General features: G+C 39.3%; 1 protein-coding gene across 4 annotated transcripts in view; it reads right to left on the bottom strand.

The window, feature by feature from the left end:
* The window catches only part of DEUP1 (deuterosome assembly protein 1), a 125,654-nt gene that overhangs the window by 71,485 nt on the left and 30,810 nt on the right, over positions 1-23,359 (bottom strand). For all 4 annotated transcript variants that reach the window (XM_018043565.1, XM_018043566.1, XM_018043563.1 and 1 more), the window contains exons 5-7: positions 19,533-19,667; positions 12,804-12,917; positions 9,693-9,935 (exon numbers count right to left, since the gene is read on the bottom strand). In XM_018043565.1, coding sequence (XP_017899054.1) covers positions 9,693-9,935; positions 12,804-12,917; positions 19,533-19,667 — 492 coding nt within the window. The remainder of the gene's footprint in view (positions 1-9,692; positions 9,936-12,803; positions 12,918-19,532; positions 19,668-23,359) is intronic.

Here is a 23,359-nt window from a genome sequence, read left to right on the forward strand (position 1 = left end):
ATTATAAACTGTGGTCTATGGTTCCATTATTGCCCAACAGTAGCCCAACTTTAGCTGGTAACTAGAAACACCAGCAATCCTGTGAGCCCCGTGTTTTATTTGGATAATAGCAGAGGCTTGAGAAACTTTAGAAGCTGTTGGGAAGGATCCAGCTGGGACAGAGAAGGGTTAATACTGATGGTGTCATGGTGGGTGAGAAGGTGGGTGAGGTGGGTCCCAAAGCACAAGTGAAAGAACTGCCAAAAGGAAAAGAGTCCCACTGCCCTTTCAACAGGAAAGAAGGAAGGAAGATGGAAAGGAGACAACTTCTTGGGAAGGGGGGGCTAGGAGAGGGGCTATCTGTTGGCTTGTATTTCCCTTGTGAAAGACAAAGGCAATGCCAGTGGAAGGAGAGGTGGAAGTGGGTTTGGGAAGGGAACTTCTGAAAGTGACGAAGGTTCGAGATGGTCTGCAGTGAATCAGTCATCAAATCCATTGCCATTTTTCTGTTCAGTTCAGTGGTTCAGTCGTGTCGGACTCTTTGCAACCCCATGAATCGCAGAACGCCAGGCCTCCCTGTCCATCACCAACTCCTGGAGTTTACTCAAACTCATGTCCATCGAGTCCGTGATGCCATCCAACCATCTCATCCTCGGTCGTCCCCTTCTCCTCCTGCCCCCAATCCCTCCTAGTTTCAGAGTCTTTTCCAATGAGTCAACTCTTCACATGAGGTAGCCAAAGTATTGGAGTTTCAGCTTTAGCATCATTCCTTCCAAAGAACACCCAGGACCGATTTCCTTTAGAATGGACTGGTTGGATCTCCTTGCAGTCTAGGGGACTCTCAGGAGTCTTCTCCAACACCAAAGTTCAAAAGCATCAATTCTTCGGTGCTCAGCTTTCTTCACAGTCCAATTCTCACATCCATACATGACCACTGGAGAAACCATAGCCTTGACTAAATGGACCTTAGTCGGCAAAGTAATATCTCTGCTTTTCAATATGCTACCTAGGTTGGTCATAACTTTCCTTTCAAGGAGTAAGCGTCTTTTAATTTCATGGCTGCAGTCACCATCTGCAGTGATTTTAGAGCCCCGCAAAATAAAGTCTGACACTGTTTCCACTGTTTCCCATCTATTTCCCATAAAGTGATGGGACCAGATGCCATGATCTTCGTTTTCTGAATGCTGGACCTCATGTATTGCATGGACTTGGTAGCTGGAGAAAACAGACCGGTAGCTTATTGGTAAAGATTGGGGCAGGGCTGCTTTTTGGGCACTGCTAATAAAGACGCTTACTCCTTTGAAGTAAAGTTAGGACCAATCTAGACAGTATATTGAAAAAGCAGAGACATTAGTTTGTCAACAAAGGTCTGTCTAGTCAAGGCTATGGTTTTCCCAGTGGTCATGTATGGATGTGAGAGCTGGACTATAAAGAAAGCTGAGCGTCAAAGAATTGATGCTTTTGAACTGTGGTGTTGGAGAATACTCTTGAGAGTCCCTTGGACTGCAAGGAGATCCAACCAGTCCATCCTAAAGGAGATCAGTCTTGGGTGTTCATTGGAAGGACTGATGCTGACGCTTAAACTCCAATACTTTGGCCCCCTGGTGTTAAGAACTGACTCATTTGAAAGACACTGATGCTGGGAAAGATTGAGGGTAGGAGGAGAAGGGGACGACAGAGGATGAGATGGTTGGATGGCATCACCGACTCGATGGACATGGGTCTGAGTGGACCCCAGGAGTTGGTGATGGACAGGGAGGCGGCGATGGACAGGGAGGCCTGGCGTGCTGTGGTTCATGCAGTCGCAAAGAGTCGGAAATGACTGAGCAACTGAACTGAACTGAATAAAGACCATAAAAAACACTATTGATATCTTCAAAAGGTCATTTTTAATAATTCTTTATACATCAATAACATTCATTCAAATATAACCCATATATCATAATATTCACCCACTTAAAGTGTACAGTTGAGTGGATTCGAGCATATTCACAAAGTTGTGCAAGTATCATCACAGCTTAATTCCAGACTATTTTCATCACAATCGCATTAGCAACCACGCCTCATTTTCCCTTCCTTCTCACCCCCAGAAACCACTAATGGATGTTTTGTCTCTATGGAATTACCTATTCTGCACAATTTAGACAAATAGAATCATACAATATGCGGCCTTTTCGTGACTGGTTTCTTTCTCTTGTTATAATGCTTTCAAGGTTCATCCATGTTGTAGCATGTAAAGTACTTCATTCCTTTTATTGGCTAATAATTCTTAACTGTATAGATATACCATTTTGTTTGTTCATAAGCTGATAGACATTTGGATGTTTCATCTTTTTACTATTATGAATAATGCTGTTATGAAATTCATGTATAAGCTTTCATGTGGATATATGTCTTCTTATTCTTATTCAAAATTTCACAGCTTAGAATTATAATTGTCTAGAGAGTATAGGACATATGAGGTCCCATATAAATATTTTTTTAAAACCAAAGTCTTAAATATAATATATTGTTTTCCAGGAGACCTAGAGATATTCCTAGCCCCAGATATTTCTAGCTGATTTGGAAATAAGTAGGAAAATATATTCAAATAGATGATTTAATAAACTTCCTGTCTCAAACAGTGCAGATTTTTCAGATGAGATACAATTCCAAAATAAACAAAAGAAATATGAAATAAGAGATTAACAAACAGACATATAAACTTTAGGCCTTAGGAAGCATCACTATGAACAAAGCTAGTGGAGGTGATGGAATTTCAGTTGAGCTATTTCAAATCCTGAAAGATGATGCTGTGAAAGTGCTGTACTCTATATGCCAGCAAATTTGGAAAACTCAGCAGTGGCCACAGGACTGGAAAAGGTCAGTTTTCATTCCAACCCCAAAGAAAGGCAACACCAAAGAATGCTCAAACTACCGCACAATTGTACTCATCTCACACGCTAGTAAAGTAATGCTCAAAATTCTCCAAGTCAGACCTCAGCCATGGTTATTTAACCATGAACTTCCTGATGTTCAAGATGGTTTGAGAAAAGGCAGAGGAACCAGAGATCAAATTGCCAATATCCGCTGGATCGTCAAAAAAGCAAGAGAGTTCCAGAAAAACATCTATTTCTGCATTATTGACTATGCCAAAGCCTTGACTGTGTGGATCACAATAAACTGTGGAAAATTTTGAAAGAGATGGGAATACCAGACCATCTGACCTGCCTCTTGAGAAACCTGTATGCAGGTCAGGAAGCAACAGTTAGAACTGGACATGGAACAACAGACTGGTTCCAAATAGGAAAAAGAGTTTGTCAAGGCTGTATATTGTCACCCTGCTTATTTAACTTATATGCAGAGTACATGATGAGAAACGCCAGGCTGGAAGAAGCACAAGCTGGAATCAAGATTGCTGGAAGAAATATCAATAACCTCAGATATGCAGATGACACCACCCTTATGGCAGAAAGTGAGGAAGAACTAAAGAGCCTCTTGATGAAAGTGAAAGAGGAGAGTGAAAAAGTTGGCCTAAAGCTCAACATTCAGAAAACGAAGATCATGGCATCTGGTCCCATCACTTCATGACAAATAGATAGGGAAACAGTGGAAACAGTGGCTGACTTTATTTTGGGGGGCTCCTAAATCACTGCAGATGGTGACTGCAGCCATGAAATTAAAAGACGCTTACTCCTTGGAAGGAAAGTTATGACCAACCTAGACAGCATATTCAAAAGCAGAGACATTACTTTGCCAACAGAGGTCTGTCTAGTCAAGGCTATGGTTTTTCCAGTGGTCATGTATGGACAAGAGTGCTGGACTATAAAGAAAGCTGAGCACCGAAAAACTGATGCTTTTGAACTGTGGTGTTGGAGAAGACTCTTGAGAGTCCCTTGGACTGCAAGAAGATCCAACCAGTCCATCCTAAGGGAGATCAATCCTGGGTGTTCATTGGAAGGACTGATGTTGAAGCTGAAACTCCAGTACTTTGGCCACCTGACGCGAAGAGCTGACTCATTTGAAAAGACCCTGATGTTGGGAAAGATTGAGGACAGGAGGAGAAGGGGACGACAGAGGATCAGATGGTTGGATGGTAACACTGACTCAGTGGATATGAGTTTGGGTGGACTCCGGGAGTTGGTTATGGACAGGGAGGCCTGGCGTGCTGTGGTTCATGGGGTCACAAAGAGTCGGACATGATTGAGCAACTGAACTGAACTGAACTGAAATAAAGTTTATGTGGATGTCATGCATTACTTTACCCAAATTAAGATATTCTCTGGGCTTCCTGCATTGCAAATTTGCCACCAGGGAGCAATCGAACATGAAACTGCATGTAGAGGAGTGGGCCTGCCTTCCTTGGGGAAGAGGGGTCACAAGAGGGTTCTAACTCCAGAACAGCAAAATGTAGTATCACCATGGGTGAGAACTGATAAAAATTCTGTAAAATCTGATAATAATGGAGTCTATTTATGTACTGTCATTAGACAATAATACCTAAAAGCATGACATTTGGAGATATCATTAAGGGATAAAAGGCTTATTTGTGATCCAGCGACACAGATAAGAGAAGCTAAAACTGAAACTTACAATAAATAATGATTTGACATGTTTTTCTAACATGTAGGAATATATGAAAGTTTTTAATTGACAGCCTTATGTAAATTTACTATAGAGTATAAGAAAAGAAGCTTTACTGATATTGATAAATTGAGTTGCTTTTTTGACTTACGTAATTTGAATTTAAAGTCAATAGTACAGAGTTGACACAAAAATTGGGGATTTCACTTAGATGTAGTTTTAAAATTTGCATGCTTTTGTATAAAAAGTCAAATCAGTTATTTGCCAATGTGGATGCAAATATTCAGGAAAATGATTATTTGGTACTTGATTCAGTTATTGGAACACTGTCAAGTTTATTTGGGACAACTTGTGTGTGTATGCAAGTCTAAAATTTTAACTGTAAATTTTATAAAGTCTAAAGACAGATCAGGTATTCCCAGTGATACTTAATATCCAAATTGAGATGTGCTACAAGTGTAACACAGACACTGGATTTTGAAGGCTAATTATTAAAAGAAATGTAAAATATCTCATTAAAATTTTTTTGACATTGATTGTATGTTGAAATGATAACACTTTGGATATGTGTTGTGCTGAATAAAATTTATTACTATTATATATTAATTTTACCCATTTCTTATGATGTTTTTTAATATGGTTACTAGTAAAGTTTAAATTACATTTGTGTCTTATATTTCTATAGGACTGTGTGGCTCTAATACCTTAATGACACATTAACGAGCAAACAAAAACAGGTCATATTTTTTGGTATACCTATTAGAAAAAATACAGAACAATTTATTTGTGCCATTGACTACCAAAGGGAAATAGTGCACACTTTCAAAATGTGACTGTAGTGCAACACAGAAAATCAATATATGTAATGGAATAGATGTGTCTGCTGACACATTTCAAGGTTGTAGAAAAACAAGTGAGAAGATGTGATTCTGTGAAAATTCAGATGCAGCTGGCATTAAAGTGTGTTGTAAACAAAAGAGAATTTTATATACAATAAGTGACAGTAATTCAGGCTGAAACGGTTGTCTTTTTAAATGTATGTGCAAGATGTGGAGCACTAACATATGACAGTTTTGCAAAAAGAGACGAGAAACTTGTTTCTAAAAACATGCACTGGTTATAATGATCATTCACCTCTAATTATTCCCATTTGGTAAAACATAATTTTTGTAAAACAAGTTTAAGGCCCATCTGTTTAGTTATAAAATTTTTAGACATCTTGAAGGTTTTGAAGCAAATTATTTCTCAAAAGTCTTTTCATTAGAACTATAACACTTTTTTATGTGTGAAACTTAATCCAGAATAATTTGAATTGTTTTTTTAAGCAAGTGAATCCCTTGTAAAGTATAAAATGGAGATGTTTAAATTTACTAATGATCCTAGATCCAAGGATAAATAAATTAGTTTTTACATGAACAAAAATCTGTAAAACTAATTTTGGGAAACTTTCTCATAGAAATTGGTGGATTATAAATGAATAAATTCCAGTCACAGTAAAATTTATCATTAACTCTGGAAAATATCACAAATATACTTACAGAATTACTGGTGAAGTCTATGAGAAAAATAACATTTTAAAATTTAAAGCCAGGTTTCTCAGCCTCAGCAAAATTTACAATTTGGTCTGCATAATTCTTTGTTGTGGGGTTTATCTTGTGCATTGTGAGACTGTTTAGATGTTTAGCAACAACCCAGACCTCTACCCACTAAATGCCAATAACACCCCTCTTCTCTGTAGTGATAACCAAAAATGTATTCAAGCATTGCCAATTATCACTGGCGAAGCAAAATCACCTCAGTAGAGGATCACTGATCTAAAGGAACATCTGCTTCCCTGGTGGCTCATGGCTGAGATGGTTAAGAATCTTCCTGCAATGCAGGAGACCTGGGTTCGATCCCAGGGTCAGGAAGATCCCCAGGAGAAGGGAATGGCAACCCACTCCAGTATTCTTGCCTGGGGAATCCCATGGACAGAGGAGCCTGGCAGGCTACAGCCCATGGGATTTCAAAGAGGCAAACACGACTGAGCAACTAACACTTTTGTTTCAGAACAGTTAGGCAATTAAGATAGTTATATTTATAAACTTTAGTATAAGTATCAATCAAAATATTTTATAATTATATTGACTTCTATGAGTAGTTGGGTTTTTATTTTGTTGGTATATATTTAGGAATGTTAATAAATTAAATACATTAATAAATATTTACAAGGAAAAGTCAAAGTGGGTGACATGGACTTTCATTTTTTTTAAAATTTTATTGTTGGAATATAATTGCCTTATAATGCTGTTAGTTTCTGCTGTATAACAACATGAATCAGCTATATGTATACATAGAGCCCCTCCCTCTTGAGCCTCTCTCCCAGCCACCCCCATCCCGTCCGTCCAGATCCTCACAGCGCCGAGCTGAGCTCCCTGAGCTACACAGCAGCTTCCCACCAGCTGTTTATCTTATACGTGGTACTGTATATACGGCAACATTCCTCTCCCAGTCTGTCCCACCCTCCCTTTCCCCTGCGGGGTCCAGGAGTTCGTTCTCTACATCTGTGTCTCTATTGCTAACGTGGACCTTCCTTAGCCCAGACAACCTACAGAGCCTTCTCAGGAGTACAGGTAAGCCCCCCACTCCAACCCTGCAAGTCTGTAAAGATCTTGAGTGAGGGATGAGTCATGGGTTAGAAGGGTCAATCAATATGACAGTCGTGCTGAAGGATGGATACCATGGCCTTGGCCATCAGGAGGTTCACGTCCTCTACCTCCCGGTGATGTGTTCACTCTCAGGCTGCACTTTCTCACTTGTGCACAGGAGCCCGGGTGTGACAGGGTGAGCAGCACAGGCTTATGGTGCTTGTGCAGAGAGAGCAGGGGTTGTGATCTGGACCGGGAATGTTAATTTATTAATGCTTCTCAGTGCACACACCTCCTCCATTTGCAGTCTTCTTTAACAAGATTCTTCAGTGTACTTCTTGGAAAAGTATAAAAGATGAAGTTCTGAGAAGGAGAAAAGTGCGGCTGATGAAGGAAAGCATTACAGAGAAAGTCAGTCACGCTGCCGTGAAAGGGGAACAGAACCTCTTCCTAGAATACTGGGTAAGAATAGGGATTACTATTCCACATGTGAGCCAAGAACCCAAAGCCGAGTCTGCATCTATAAAAGACAATGTTCTTGGGCTGTAATAAGTCCGAAAAGAACTCTTTGGGGGGAGATTAAAAGGAATTAATGTTCTTAAAGAATCAGGATCTCACTAAAAGGTAGAACCAAGCTTCATAACTAGAGCTAGGGAAGAAATATGTTTCAGGCAAACCAATGAAAACAGAACAAAATAGGTCAGAGTAGAAAACAGATTCCTAGGGACCAGAGCCAAAAACACCTCAAGAAGGGGCAAAGAGAAGTCCTCAGTCTGAGCAGGATAACCTGAAACAAGGGGAGAATATTCAGGTAATACCCAGAAAAACAATTTCATTTATCGACTGTGTCCCTGGTGCAGGATCCAACCAGTGCAAAGACAGCTGCTGCTGCTGCTGCTAAGTCACTTCAGTCATGTCCAACTCTGTGCGACGCCATAGACGGAAGCCCACCAGGCTCCCCCATCCCTGGGCCATTTCCTCCTCCAGTGCATGAAAGTGAAAAGTAAAAGTGAAGTCGCTCAGTCGTGTCTGACTCCTAGCGGCTCCTCCATTCATGGGATTTTCCAGGCAAGAGTACTGAAGTGGGGTGCCATTGCCTTCTCTGACAAAGACAGCTACAAAGATGTAAATATAAGTTGCCTTTAATGCAGGGCCAGAGGTGTGACCAGTGGCTCCTACCCTGGGAGATGAAGGGGAAGCAGGCCCCGAGGTGAAGGGGAGCCCGTGAGAACTGCATGAACCGCAAACCCAGCTCTGCCAGCACTGCGGGGCTGACGGTGAGCTGAACACCAGACGAGCCCTAGACCAGAAGAGGAGGTGCTCGTCTCATTCACCTTCTAGAGAAGCCAGAGAAAACAGCATCAATGTCTTTTCTGTTTCTAGAAACTGTGAGTTCCTCAGCATTTAGTAGTTGTGGTTTAGCTTGGCTCACCTGTTTACGTCTTTCTCCCGCGCATTAGAATAACACCCCTCCTCCAATGGAGCTGGAGTTAGGGGTGGGGAGCTTCTCTGAGAAATGCCACAGGGCTGGAGAAGCTGGGAGTCTGTGTTCTGACAGAAGACGGATGTAGAGAAAGAAGGGCAAGGATGAGGCCCACGTGTCATCTCACAGAGTGTCATCTCACAGCGCGGCAGGAGGAGGGAGGCAGCTGACCCAACACTGAGAAATGGCCCTGGAAGAAGAGCCTGAGGCGGAGTATCTTAGAGAAGCGCTCAGGTGGTGACCTGGGGCCGCGATCACCACCTGGGGAGGAAGAGAGACTCAGAAATGGGCTGACACCGAGGAATCGGTAGAAAGAGGCTGAAGATTTGCAGGAGGGAGGTCTGATGGAGACTGGGAGAGAAAACCATTGAACGTCTCAAGTGACTGGGACAGCCATGAATATCAAGTACACACTTAGGCAAGAAGTTGGTGATGAAGAATTTTAACGAATGCTACATAACCTTCTTAGTGGTTCCAAGAGAGAGACCAAAAAAAAAAAAAAGAAATATATTTGAGTTAAAAAAATTAATCCTTGGAAAAACCATTGATCATATCTATTAATATGGAGTCACCTAAAAAAACAAAACTCTGGGCTACCATTTGGTAAACCGTTATGATAAACCTAACAGTGATAAATCACAGGGAACAATCTGCATGCCTTTCACCGAGGTGATTAGGGTCAAACCCTTATGGTTTCCTGAGAGTCAGAGGCACAAGGGTCAGAGAACAAACACTGGGTTCAGAGGGTGTGCAGTGGCTAAAGAGCCACGGCGTTTAGGAACAGAGGTCTGTGAGAGATCCCTGTCCCACTGCGCTGGTAATCACTACTGCATTGCTGAAGATCCCAAGAGCACCTAGCGGGGGACAGTACTCACAGGATCACTAAATTCACTCACCAAGTAGGAATTACTTATTAAGAGGAAATGTGAACTGAACTTACATGTGTAATAAAAAAATTAGCTTTCTAATCCATATACCTGTTGAATCATCATTTGTATAACACAAGGGCAGTATCAGTTGAAAAATAAATAAATCTTTACCTGGCACTGTCTTTGGTACATTTTCAGTTCTTGTAAAAGCTTCTGATTTTCATCTTGTAACTTATTCCTGCTTAGCGCTATTTCACTCACAGCTGATTTTAATTTTTCAATAATGAATTCATCTCTTTCACTGGTTTCACAAGTGGAATCCGGTTCACATACCAGCCGCGGAATTTCAGGGCTGCTGTCTTCTATGCTCTGTTTCTTACCATTTAGCTGAGTGTGGTAACTTTGTGCCTGTTTCTGAGAAATTTGAAACCTGTGTCAGTTAAGTGGGGAATATCTAAGCTTATATATAAAGTTCAAGAGTGACAGAAAAAATTTGGAAAAAATCTTTAAATATATTATTAGATAATGAAGCTCTGTCCTTCATAATTCAGACTTCTATTTATTCTAAAACCTCAATTTCAGATGGCATAAAGAGAAGTCATATTTCTATAATCTCAGAGCAAAGATGCAGAGTAGGGTAGAGGGCTTTGAGTAGGAAATGCTTATTCAGCAAAAAATAAAATACAGAAGATATGAAAACGGGGAAAAAAGTATGGATGTAATTATGCAATAGTTGAAAATGTCTCTATGACCAAAAATAAACAAACAAATCTGGATTGTAGAAAAAAGGTGTCAACACATATAACAACACATGTAATTCCCAAAGCACAAAAACTTCTACACATCATAAGAAAAAGACAAAGATCAGAAAAGAAAAGTGGGCAAAGTTTGTGCACAGGCAATTCACAGAACAGGAAATGAAAAAGGCTAAGAAACACATGAAGAGATGCTCGACCTCACACACAGCCAGAGAAACATAAAGCAAATCGAGCCAACATAACCATCAGCATCTCAAGCTGGTAGAAATCAAAAGACTGATATTCCATATTGGCAAGACAGGAACAGTCTTTGACTGTTCATGAATTGTAAATTGCTATAATTTTTTTTATAAAACATTTGATAATATTTATTAGAAATTTGAATGAACACACCCTTTGGCTCAACAAACACTTCTAAGATTTTTATTTAACAAAATGAGAGTATTGGTATTACAGATGTTTATACAAGGACACTTGTTACAATACTGTGTGACAGCAGAAAACTGGGAACAACCTGAGTGTTCATTAATAAAGAAATGTTTGAAAGAATTATGGTATATCTACTATATACTGTGGTGTATATGATATATATATATCAAATACTATGAAATATAATTAAGCCGTGACTCAAAAGGCTATGCATAGCTTATTAAGTGAAAAAGCAAAATTTTAAAAAGAAACATATATAATTTCCATGCAAACAGATTTTCATATGTGAACAAACAAAAGAAAAATTATGTGAAGATAAACACCTAGTTGTTTACAGTGTTTGTATTAAATGGATAAGAATGGAGTAGAGGATGAGGTTAGCAATTTTGTCAGATTATTTTGTGGTGTTGAATTCAGGGAACATGTATAACATATTGAAGTAACTTAAAGAAAGAATGAAAAGGAAGTATATACGAAACAAACAAAACAGTGTCTTCACTTCAGTTCAGTTCAGTCACTCAGTCGTGTCCAACTCTTTGCGATCCCATGAATTGCAGCACGCCAGGAATACCAGAGCACCTGACCTGCCTCTTGAGAAACCTGTATGCAGGTCAGGAAGCAACAGTTAGAACTGAATATGGAACAACAGACTGGTTCCAAATAGGAAAAAGAGTACGTCAAGGCTGTATATAGTCACCGGCTTATTTAACTTATATGTAGAGTACATCATGAGAAACGCTGCGCTGGAAGAACCACAAGCTGGAATCAAGATTGCCGGGGGAAATATCAATAACCTCAGATATGCAGATGACACCACCCTTATGGCAGAAAGTGAAGAGGAGCTAAAAAGCCTCTTGATGAAAGTGAAAGAGGAGAGCGAAAAGTTGGCTGAAAGCTCAACATTCAGAAAACGAAGATCTTGGCATCTGGTCGCATCACTTCATGGGAAATAGATGGGGAAACAGTGGAAACAGTGTCAGACTTTATTTTTTTGGGCTCCAAAATCACTGCAGATGGTGATTGTAGCCATGAAATTAAAAGACGCTTATTCCTTGGAAGGAAAGTTATGACCAACCTAGATAGCATATTCAAAAGCAGAGACATTACTTTGCCAACAAAGGTCCATCTAGTCAAGGCTATGGTTTTCCCGGTGGTCATGTATGGATGTGAGAGTTGGAATATAAAGAAAGATGAGCACCGAAGAATTGATGCTTTTGAACTGTGGTGTTGGAGAAGACTCTTGAGAGTCTTTTGGACTGCAAGGAGATCCAACCAGTTCATTCTGAAGGAGATCAGCCCTGGGATTTCTTTGGAGGGAATGATGCTAAAGCTGAAACTCCAGTACTCTGGCCACTTCATCTGAAGAGCTGACTCACTGGAAAAGACTCTGATGCTGGGAGAGATTGGGGGCAGGAGGAGAAGGGGACGACAGAGGATGAGATGGCTGGATGGCATCACCGACTCGATGGACGTGAATCTGAGTGAACTCCAGGAATTGGTGATGGACAGGGAGGCCTGGCGTGCTGCGATGCATGGGGTCGCAAATAGTCGGACACGACTGAGCGACTGAACTGAACTGAGGCCTCCCTGTCCATTCTCTCCTGTCTCAAAATACCTCCCTTCTTAAGGTCCACGCTTCGTTCCACCCCTGCTGGAGGATGTTTTCTGACTATCTCAGTTCAAATTTTTCTCTTATTCCTGTTACCTCAAAAAGGATTTGAATTCTTTCCATTTACTTGTCATTAACTATTTTCGACCTGTACCTGTATTATCTCTGTGTCTAGACTGTAAAGTGCTAGGGGGCAGGGACCAAGCCTTCTTTAAATTAAATGACTTGCCCACAGGCATGCAAAACACGCTGTATCCTGACATAATAACAATGGAGACTTAATAGCACCACCGTCTGGGACATAAAAAGTCATTAAGGATATTTCATGCACCTGTAACTCTTCCTAGCGTTGGACCTACTCTGGTTATTTTCCGTTGCTTGGTATTTCTATCTGTAGAAAGGTTACATGCTGAATGGTGAAAAGAGTAACAGTGTTTAACCTCTAATTTATTCTAACTTAGTATTAGACAGTATTAGAAAACGTACCTGAAATTGATTACACTTCTCAGATAATATTTTTTGTTGAGCATCTAAAGAAACCAGATGAGTCTGATACAGTATCTCTTGCTTGTCCCATTCTCTTGACTTTGCTCTAAATTCCTTTAATAGAGAAATAGAAGCTAAAAAATGATTCATTTTAAAACACAATAAATAAGACCTTTCATTTGCACCTTTGTTCTGAGAAAAAAGTATGGAACTTAATCTGCATTTTTTTTAAAAATAAGGATTTTGTTAAGAAATTTTTTCTTGTAACAAATACTTGTTACTAATAATGGAGTTTCAAACAATTCTTTGCATCAACCATTTCTTCCTTTTATTTCCTAAGCTGACACCAGAAGGTTTTTTTTCCTTTCTTTATACTCAGTCAACAAACCTGCTACCTTGCGTGTGAGGGGTGGGGCTTGGGCTAATTCAGTGACTTTGTCCCCTGTGGCTTTCAGCGGAAGCCAAGAGCAATCTGTTCTCAAAAATGGAGGCACCGTCTCAGGCCTCCCTTCATTTCAGTTCAGTTGCTCAGTCATGTCCAACTCTTTGTAACCCCATGAACCACAGCACACCAGGCCTCCCTGTCCATCACCAACTCCTGGAGTCCACCCAAACCCACGTCCATTGACTTGGTGATGTCATCCAACCATCTCATCCTCTGTCGTCCCCTTCTCCTCCTGCCCTCAATCTTTCCCAGCATCAGGGTCTTTTCAAATGAGTCAGCTCTTTGCATCAGGTGGCCAAAGTACTGGAGTTTCAGCTTCAGCATCATTACTTCCAATGAATATTCAGGACTGATCTCCTTTAGAATGGACTGGTTGGATCTCCTTGCAGTCCAAGGGACTCTCAAGAGTCTTCTCCAACACCACAGTTCAAATCCGTCAATTCTTTGGCGTTCAGTTTTCTTCACAGTCCAACTCTCACATCCATACATGACCACTGGAAAAACTATAGCCTTGACTAGACGACCTTTGTTGGCAAAGTAATGTCTCTGCTTTTTCAATATGCTGTCGAGGTTGGTCATAACTTTTCTTCCAAGGAGTAAGCATCTTTTAATTTCATGGCTGCGATCACCATCTGCAGTGATTTAGGAGCCCCCCAAAATAAAGTCTGTCACTGTTTCCACTGTTTCCCCCATCTATTTGCCATGAAGTGATGGGACCGGATGCCGTGATCTTAGTTTTCTGAATGTTGAGCTTTAAGCCAACTTTTTCACTCTCCTCTTTCACTTTCATCAACAGGCTCTTTAGTTATTCCTCACTTTCTACTATAAGGATGGTGTCATCTGCATATCTGAGTTTATTGATATTTCTCCCGGCAATCTTGATTCCTGCCTGTGCTTCTTCAGCCCAGCGTTTCTCATGATGTACTCTGTATATAAGTTAAATAAGCAGGCTGAGAACATATAGCCTTGACGCACTCTTTTTCCTACTTGGAACCAGTCTGTTGTTCCATGTCCAGTTCTAACTGTTGCTTCCTGACCTGCATATAGGTTTCTCAAGAGGCAGGTCAGGTGGTCTGGTATTCCCATCTCTTGAAGAATTTTCCACAGTTTATTATGATCCACACAATCAAAGGTTTTGGCATAGTCACTAAAGCAGAAATAGGTGTTTTTCTGGAACTCTCTTGCTTTTTCCATGATCCAGCAGATGTTGGCAATTTGATCTCTGGTTCCTCTGCCTTTTCTACAACCAGCTTGAACATCTGGAAGCTCACAGTTCATGTATTGCTGAAGCCTGGCTTGGATAATTATAAGCATTACTTAGGCGGAACCAACTGGGCTGAGCTGGGAAAGAGGTGACACTCAGTTCTTCACGCTTTTGCTCAAGTTGTGTCTTCATGGAGAATGATTATCTGTTCACAGATTTACAAGACAAAGGGATGTGGCTTTGGGGACCCTGAAGAAAACTTCACAGCTTCAGGCTTCCCTGGTGGCTCAGCTGGTAAAGAATCAGCCTGCAATGTGGGAGACGTGGGTTCAGTCCCTGGGTTGGGAAGATCCCCTGGAGAAGGGCATGGCTATCCACTCCAGGATTCTTGTCTGGCAAATTCCATGGACTGTATGGTCCATGGGGTTGCAAAGAGTTAGAAACGACTGAGCAACTTTCACTTTCTCTGTTTTGCCTACGGCTGGCCATTATATCTTCTCTTTCTGTCCAGGCTGTAAGCAACTTAAGACTAAGTACTACCAATATCACTACTTTTGTATAGCTCACAGTGCCTGACAAAGTGACAGGCACCACTTAGATTTCTTGAATGTACAAAGAAAAGCACAGTATTAGTATTTCCAGAAATGTAAACATTTCTCACTAAATTTTGCAAAGAAAATAACACAGCTGGAAAAAAACTCTATAGCTACTGAGTCTATATGAGATATTACTGAATATAGATATATGGCATGAACATATTGATGTCTCCAATCATCAATTCAGTAGCATTAAGCATCTAGTGTCCAGCAGGTACTGTGGAAAGAGGAGGATTTAAAAATAATACATGTTTAAAAGAAACAAATTTTTGAAAGAAAAAAAAAAAAACAAAGAACAAGGACTGAGGGCTTCCCAGGTGGCTCACTGGTAGAGAATCTGCCTGCTGATACAGGAGATCCAGGAGATGCGGGTTTGATCCCTAGGTTAGGAAGATTCCCTGGAGGAGGGCGCTGGCAACCTACTCCAGTAGTCCTGCCTGGAGAATCCCATGGAGAGAGGAGCCTGGAGGGCTACAGTCCCTGGGGTCACAAAGAGTCAGACACGACTGAGCACACATGCACCTAATCAAGTAGGGAAATGTACCTGTAAACAAATGATCTTACAGTACTAGTACAATAACAGTGCCACAAAAAAGTCATTCAGATGATGCCACCATTATCTCAGCCATTTCCAATAATACATCAAATTGGAAAACAGTTCACTTGAACTATTTTGAGAGATTGGTGGTATTCCAAAGACGGCTGAAATGGCTGGATTGGCTATGCAGGAAAATAAATAGACTAATAGAGAGAATGAAAGCTATATCTTGTTTAAGATGAGAATACGGCATTTCACATTTTCTACAGAGTAACGATTTTAAAGAATTTCGGGGGAAATCTTCATTTTATAAATCCACAAGCTCCCAAATAATCACTGAGGGAAGACTTCAGTACTAAATTAGTAGGCTTTTATAGTAATTAGAAGTGACCTGAAATTGAGTGGTGATAATAAAGTTGGAAACAAAGATCATGGCATCTGGTCCCATCACTTCATGGGAAATAGATGGGGAAACAGCAGAAACAGTGTTAGACTTTATTTTTTGGGCTCCAAAATCACTGCAGATGGTGACTGCAGCCATGAAATTGAAAGACGCTCACTCTTTGGAAGAAAAGTTATGACCAACCTAGATAGCATATTCAAAAGCAGAGATATTACTTTGCCAACAAAGGTCTGTCTAGTCAAGGCTATGGTTTTTCCATTGGTCATGTATGGATGTGAGAGTTGGACTATAAAGAAAGCTGAGTGCTGAAGAATTGATGCTTTTGAACTGTGGTGTTGGAGAAAACTCTTAAGAGTCCCTTGGACTGCAAGGAGATCCAACCAGTCCATTCTGAAGGAGATCAGCCCTGGGATTTCTTTGGAAGTAATGATGCTGAAGCTGAAACTCCAGTACTTCAGCCACCTCATGTGAAGAGTTGACTCAATGGAAAAGACTCTAATGTTGGGAGGGGTTGGGGGCAGGAGAAGGGGATGACAGAGGATGAGATGGCTGGATGGCATCACTGACTTGATGGACATGAGTCTGAGTGAACTCCAGGAGTTGGTGATGGACAGGGAGGCCTGGCGTGCTGTGATTCATGGGGTCGCAAATAGTTGGACACGACTGAGCGACTGAACTGAAAGGAACTGAATAAAGTTGGAGAAATATAGATAGACTCTGTTTTAAATGTGTAATAATACCCTGATAGACTATATGTATTAAGATAAATGGAGACAGTTCATTTAAAGTAACTGACTTTGATTTTGACATTTGACAGTTTTAAATAAGGTACATGAAAACAAGGTCTTCAGAAATAGTGACAATTTTACAAAACTAATTTAAAAAATAGGTTAACATTTCAAATCAATACAAGGTGGATTATCAGTTCAGTTCAGTTCAGTTGCTCAGTTGTGTCGTTGTGAGTGCATCAGAGGCATTAAAATCAGTTTATAGCAGAAGTTACATTGTTAAATATATATTTTAGTCCCTCTACTAAATCTTGAAAGGTAGAATGAACATTTCTTTAGTGATTACTACAGGTCAGGGACTCTATGAACCTTCATTTGTAAGATAGTTTTAACTTTTTCTTATAAAAATTTTCTTACTTATATAAAAGCAGATAGTAAAACAAACTCCCATGTACCCTTCACCCAGTTTAACTCCTGTCAAATCAGACCATTTGTATCTCATCTCTGCCTTTTTCACTGAAGTATTTTACGGCAACTTTCAGACCTCATGTGTTTTTACCCCAGATGCTTCAGAGAGCATCTAAACACACATACACAAACATATTTTCCTCTTCCATACCACAATGTCACTTATAAGATAATCTTAGCCCCCATTTATTGGTGAAAAATGTAATCTCTGCGAGGTCATCAGCTTGTCCAAAGGTCACAGGGCAAATAAGAGAGACAGTCAGGCCCTATTTTAAGTTGTAAACTGTCAAGTTCTTTCACTGGAGCAAGCTGTTTCCCACTGTTCAAACACTGTATCAGTGTATTAAATGTTTGTCCCAAAGGAGAAACATGCTTAGATGTAGGCTAAAACTAGAACAGTCCATCTCCTACACATTAATTTTTCAGCTGCCTCTAAACAAAGACAGGTACATGAAGTGTTTCCTTTATGATACAGATGAAACTATATTGACATATTATGCTTAAAAAAATTTTGTATAAATACAAATATATCACATATTTGCTACTAATTTTCCCTATAATTTCAGAGGTACATTTTACATATTTAGATCTCTAAATGTAAAGTGTGTACACTGTTGGAACAATTTATATGAAAGTAGTTCTCCCACTAATCCCCATGAGAAGTCAATCAAATGAAGAGTCAGTGATTTAACAGCATTTTCAGTGAAAGCCTATGTATATTATATCACAATCTTTGGGCATTTTCTGTGAGACCAGAATATTCTAAAAATCAGTCTAGTTACACCATTGCAAGAGGCAGGAAGTTATACACAGTGCATTTTCCTAGAGGGTCATCCTTACTTAGTGGTAGTAATTTTATATTTTTAAAAATATATGTTCCTTATGTAGTACAATATAAAATTTACAGGAATTTAAAAACTAAAACCAAACAGTTTCAACAAAATTCTTGCAATAGGCTAGTTTTAGGGCTGTGGTTCCAGTTTTTTTTTTGTTTTTTTTTTCCTGCTCTGAAAAATATTTTGGAGGAAAAGTTTGAGAAGGGTAGTCAATTGAAGAGTTAGATGACAAAGATAAAGAAGTATAAAACAGGACAATGGCAGTTAGGAGGAAGACAGAGATAAGAGGCATTAGATACAGAAAAGGGGCAAATCTGGGCTGGAATAGGAGTAAGAAAGGAACAGATCAAAGATTCCTAAGAGGTTTCTACCTGGGTGATTGAGACGCACAGTCAGTGAAGTCAAAGTTGCTCAGTCGTGTCCGACTCTGCAGGCCCATGGAATTCTCCAGGCCAAAATACTGGAGTGGGTGGCTCTTCCCTTCTCCAGGGGATCTTCCCAACCCAGGGACTGAACCCAGGTCTCCTGCATTGCAGGTTGATTCTTTACCATCTGAGCCACCAGGGAGTCCAAGAATATTGGAGTGGATAGCCTATCCCTTCTCCAGTGGATCTTCCTGACCCAGGAACTGAACTGGGGTCTCCTGCACTGCAGGCAGATTCTTTACCAGCTGAGCTATCAGGGACATAGAGAGCCATTAACTATGAACAAAGCAGAAAAAACTGAAATCACTGGCTGGCTGTGGGGAGAAACCATTGTTTAGGGCTTGAGAACACTGGAGGGGGAAAAAATGAGTGGAATAACATGATAGGGGTCAATTTGAGGTCAATTAGAAAACAATAATTGAGCCACAGTGGGAATTTAGCTAAGGTTAGAAAAGGAACCCACAGTAGACTCTATCTGCTGTTACGTGGCCAGTAGCAGGAATGCACAAGCGCACAAGGAGGAAAAATAGCGTATTTATTTTTTCCAAGGTTAGAAAGTTAAGGGGATTGAAATAAGTGTTTCTATGACATGGTTAACCTTTTCAGGGACTGAGATTTTAGGAGTTCTGGGTGACACAGGGTCACTGTATTGGAGTGAAACTACCTCTTTAAAGAAAAGATCCTGAAACTTCAAGCTGTGTTCTGAAAATTGCTACGAGTCCTCATCAGGACTTAAGCACCTATAGTTAAATAGCCATTAAAAGATTTATTAGACACTCACTTTAACTGACCCCAGGGATGTCCTTCAATTTCACTCAACAGCTGCAGTTTCTTTGAACAATTTTTTGCTCTCCAAAACGCTGATATGTATAAAAGATGTATAAATCAAAGTGATGTTTTAATTCACTAAGTGCCTGAAGGAGGGTGCACTAAGAAAATATCTTCAATGGAAAGCAGGTTTCTAATGGTGCTTTGTTACCACAGTGGTACACGCCACTGTGCATTCTGGAGACAAATAGCCCTCAACAACAACGACAAAAACCAATCTTAATACATATAGGGATAAACTAAGACAATAGAGCTTACCTCTAATTTCTGGTTCAAATTGTTCAGTTCAAGGGGCATTTCTTCTTTGAGGTGTGGTACTTCTTTTCGTCGAAATTTATTTTGTTTCATCTGGTGTAATCTCAGTTTTTCAAAGCTATTAGTTAGTTTGGAAAACTGTAAATAATAGAGAATGCTAACATTTTACTATCGGTTATTTCTAACTTGATTTCATGATAGTTCTCTTGCATACCTCTTTCAAAATTTAAGGCATGATTAGGAAATGAAGTAAAGCTTAAATATTCCAATTAGAGAAGATAGAACTAGTTATTAAAACTAAATTGTTGAAGCTGAACACAATTCAGCTTTCAAGTAAATTTGGAACTTCATTGACTGCACAGTTTAACAACAGTCCACTTGATAATACGTTTTGTTCAGTTTTATCTTAACCATATATAGAAAAGCTCACAATTTAAAACGACCACGTTTTTTTTCTTACTTTTATTTAGTGCCATCTTGTGTTCACAATTTTAATTTCAGTAACTCAATCTGTAAAATGACCAACTTACACTTCTTTTAAGGAAATGGAGGACTTAACAGAAAAAATACAAACATACTTATGTTGATGTAAGTTTAAATAAAATTAAATATAAAACTTGATATAATCTTTCTCTTATCAGTAATTGTTATAACTTAGACTGTAATTTTTTTCTCTTATTCTGCCTTCATATAATAGATTAAAAGCAGCATGGTCTGTCAACATCTGTTAGGAAATTTCTAAATAACTTAACAAAATTTGTTTTTCTTTTTTCTTTTGAAATAAATATAGATTCACAAGAAGCTGCAAAGATATTACAGAGAGATTCTGGGTTCTCTCTACCCAGTTTCCCCCAATATTTACATCTTATTGAATTTTGTACAGTGTCAGACTCAGGAAATTGATGTCAGTACAGTATGTGATCAATGTATCAATAGTTCACTCCTTTTTATTGCTCAGTATAATACCATGGTATAGATGTAACCACAGTTTGTTTGACCATTCACATATTGAGATATTTTTGGTTGTTTCCAGTTTTTTACTATTACAAAGAAAGCTATGAACAGTTGTGTCTATTTTATATCTGACAGTAATATAGTCATTTCAGCTTCCTTTTTCTTTCTCACACAGTTTTTAAAATGGAGATACAATTCACCTACCATAAAATTTAGAGTATTACTTCATTGGTTTTTAGGATATTCAGTTGGGTAACCGTCACACTATCTAATTTCAGAATACTTTCATCATCTCCAAAGGAAACCCTGCATGTATTAGCAGTGACTACACATCTCAGAGCCTAACGCGTCTGCCTGGAATGCAGGAGGCCCAGGTTCGATCCCTGGGTCAGGAAGATCCCCTGGAGAAGGAAATGGCAACCCACTCCAGTACTCTTGCCTGGAGAATCCCACGGAGGGAGGAGCGTGGTAGGTTACAGTCCATGGGGTCGCAAAGAGTCGGACATGACTGAGCGACTTCACTTTCACACAGTTCCTCCTTCTTCAAGGCCCTAGAAACAACTAATCTCTGTTTCTATAGAGTTACCTATTCTGATCATTTCATATAATGGAATCATACAATATGCAATCCTTCGTGTCTGGTTTCCTAAAAGCATAATGCTTTTAAGGTTCATCCATGCTGTAGCTTGGGTCAATATTTCATTCCTTTTAATGGCGGAACAATACTTCATTGCATGGATATACCATGCTTTGTTTATTCATTCATCAGTTGATGGACATGTAGATTGTTTCCACTTTTTCAGTATTATGGGGAAATGCTGCTATGAACATTTGTGTAGAAGATTTTGTGTGGATGTAGGTTTTTATTTCTCTTGGTTATATATACCTGGGAGTAGAATAGCTGAAACTAGAAACTGAAGTGTAGAAACTGTAAGTTTAACTTTTTAATGAACTGCCAGACAGTTTTCCAAAGTGGCTGCACCATGTTCCCCTTTTCAGTGGTGATGTATAGGGCTCCAGTTTCTCCATATCCTTACCAATGCTTGCTTTTAGCCATCATTTGACTACAGCAATTAGCAGGTGTGAAGGGGTATCTCATTATGGTTTTGATTTGCATTTCCCTAATGACTAATGACATTTAGCACTTTTTCACATGGTTATTTCGCCATTATACATCTCCTTTGGAGAAATGCCTATTTATACCTATGCCCATTTTAAAACTTGGTCATTTGTCTTTTTTTATTGACTACTAACAGTTTTTTTTTTAAAATTCTAGATATGAGTACCTTATTAAATATATGATTTTCAAATGTTTTCTCCCACTTTGTGAGTTGTCTTTTTGTTGTTGTTGTTTTTGGTGTGTTTTGAAGCACAAAGGTTGTTAACATTTTGATGAAATCAAGTTTATCTAATTTTTCTTATACTTTTAGTACTAAATCTAAGAAACTGTCCCTAACCCAAAACCATGAGGATTTACTCCTATGTTTTCTTCTAAGAGTTTTACCGATCTAGTTTTTTACATTTAGGTCTTTGATTCGTTTTGTGTTATTTTTTGTCTATGGTTTAGGTAAGGGCCCAATCTAGTTCTTTTTCGTGTGGATATCCAATTGTCCTGTCACTGTTTGTTGAAAAGACTATTCCTTTTCCACTGAATTATTTTTGGACTACTTCTGCTTTCTTTTGATTAGTATTTGCAGGGTATATTTTTTGTATTTTTTTCTATCTTTTTACTTTCAACTTACATACGCAGTTATATTTGAAGCGAGTTCCTAGAACAAAGCATACAGTGAGTGATATATCTTTTATTTACTCCACAAATCTCTTTTAACTAGTATATTTAGACCATTTTCATTTAATGTAATTATTGTTATATTAGCGTTTAAGCCTGACTTTGTTTCACGTTTGTTGCCTAGTTGTTGGCTTATCTGTTTTAGCTTTCCTATCTTCCTCTGGGTTCTTTGAACATTTTTTAAAATGTCATTTTGATGTATCTATAGTATTTCTGAATGTATTTATTTGTTTAGCTTTTTTTAGTTATTGCTCTAGGTATAAGATTATACATACATAGCTTATTACAGTCTACTGGTATTGACATTTTACCAGTTCAAGTGAAGTTTAGAATCTTAGTTCTCTTTGCCAAGACCCATTTCTGACATCTCTATCTTCATTATTTTCTCAGTATACATTAAGAACCACTTTATCATTATAATTTTTGCTTCAGTTGTAAAAAAATTTAGAAAACTCAGGAGAAGTAAACTCTACTGCATTTATCCATGCTTTCACTTTTCCAATTTTTTCTTATCATTTCCTTTTTACCAAGGAGAAATTCCTTTAGCTATTCTTTTAGGGTAGATCTACTGGTAACAAAACCTGTTTGTCATTGTCCAGTCGCTAAGTCATATCCGACTCTTTGCGACCCCATGAACTGCAGCATGCCAGGTTTCCCTGTCTTTCACTATCTCCTTGAGTTTGCTCAAACTCATGTCCATTGAGTCAGTGATGTCATCCAACCAGCTCAGCCTCTGTTGCCCCTTCTCCTCTTGCCCGCAGTCTTTCCCAGCATCAGTGTCTTCTCCAATGAGTCAGCTCTTTGCATCAGGTGGCCAAAGTATTGGAGCTTCAGCTGCAGTATCAGTCCTTCCAATGAATATTCAGGGTTAATTTCCTTTAGGATGGATTGGTCGGATCTCCTTGCAGTCCAAGGGACTCTCAAGAGTCTTCTCCAACACCACAGTTCAAAAGCATCAATTCTTCAGTGCTCAGCTTTCTTTGTAGCCCAACTTTCACATTCATACATGACCACTGGAAAAACCATAGCCTTGACTAGACAGACCTTTGTTGGTAAAGTAATGTTTCTGCTTTTCAACGTGCTGTCT

The sequence above is a fragment of the Capra hircus genome, chromosome 29 (assembly GCF_001704415.2).
Source record: "Capra hircus breed San Clemente chromosome 29, ASM170441v1, whole genome shotgun sequence".
Taxonomy (NCBI): Eukaryota; Metazoa; Chordata; class Mammalia; order Artiodactyla; family Bovidae; genus Capra; species Capra hircus.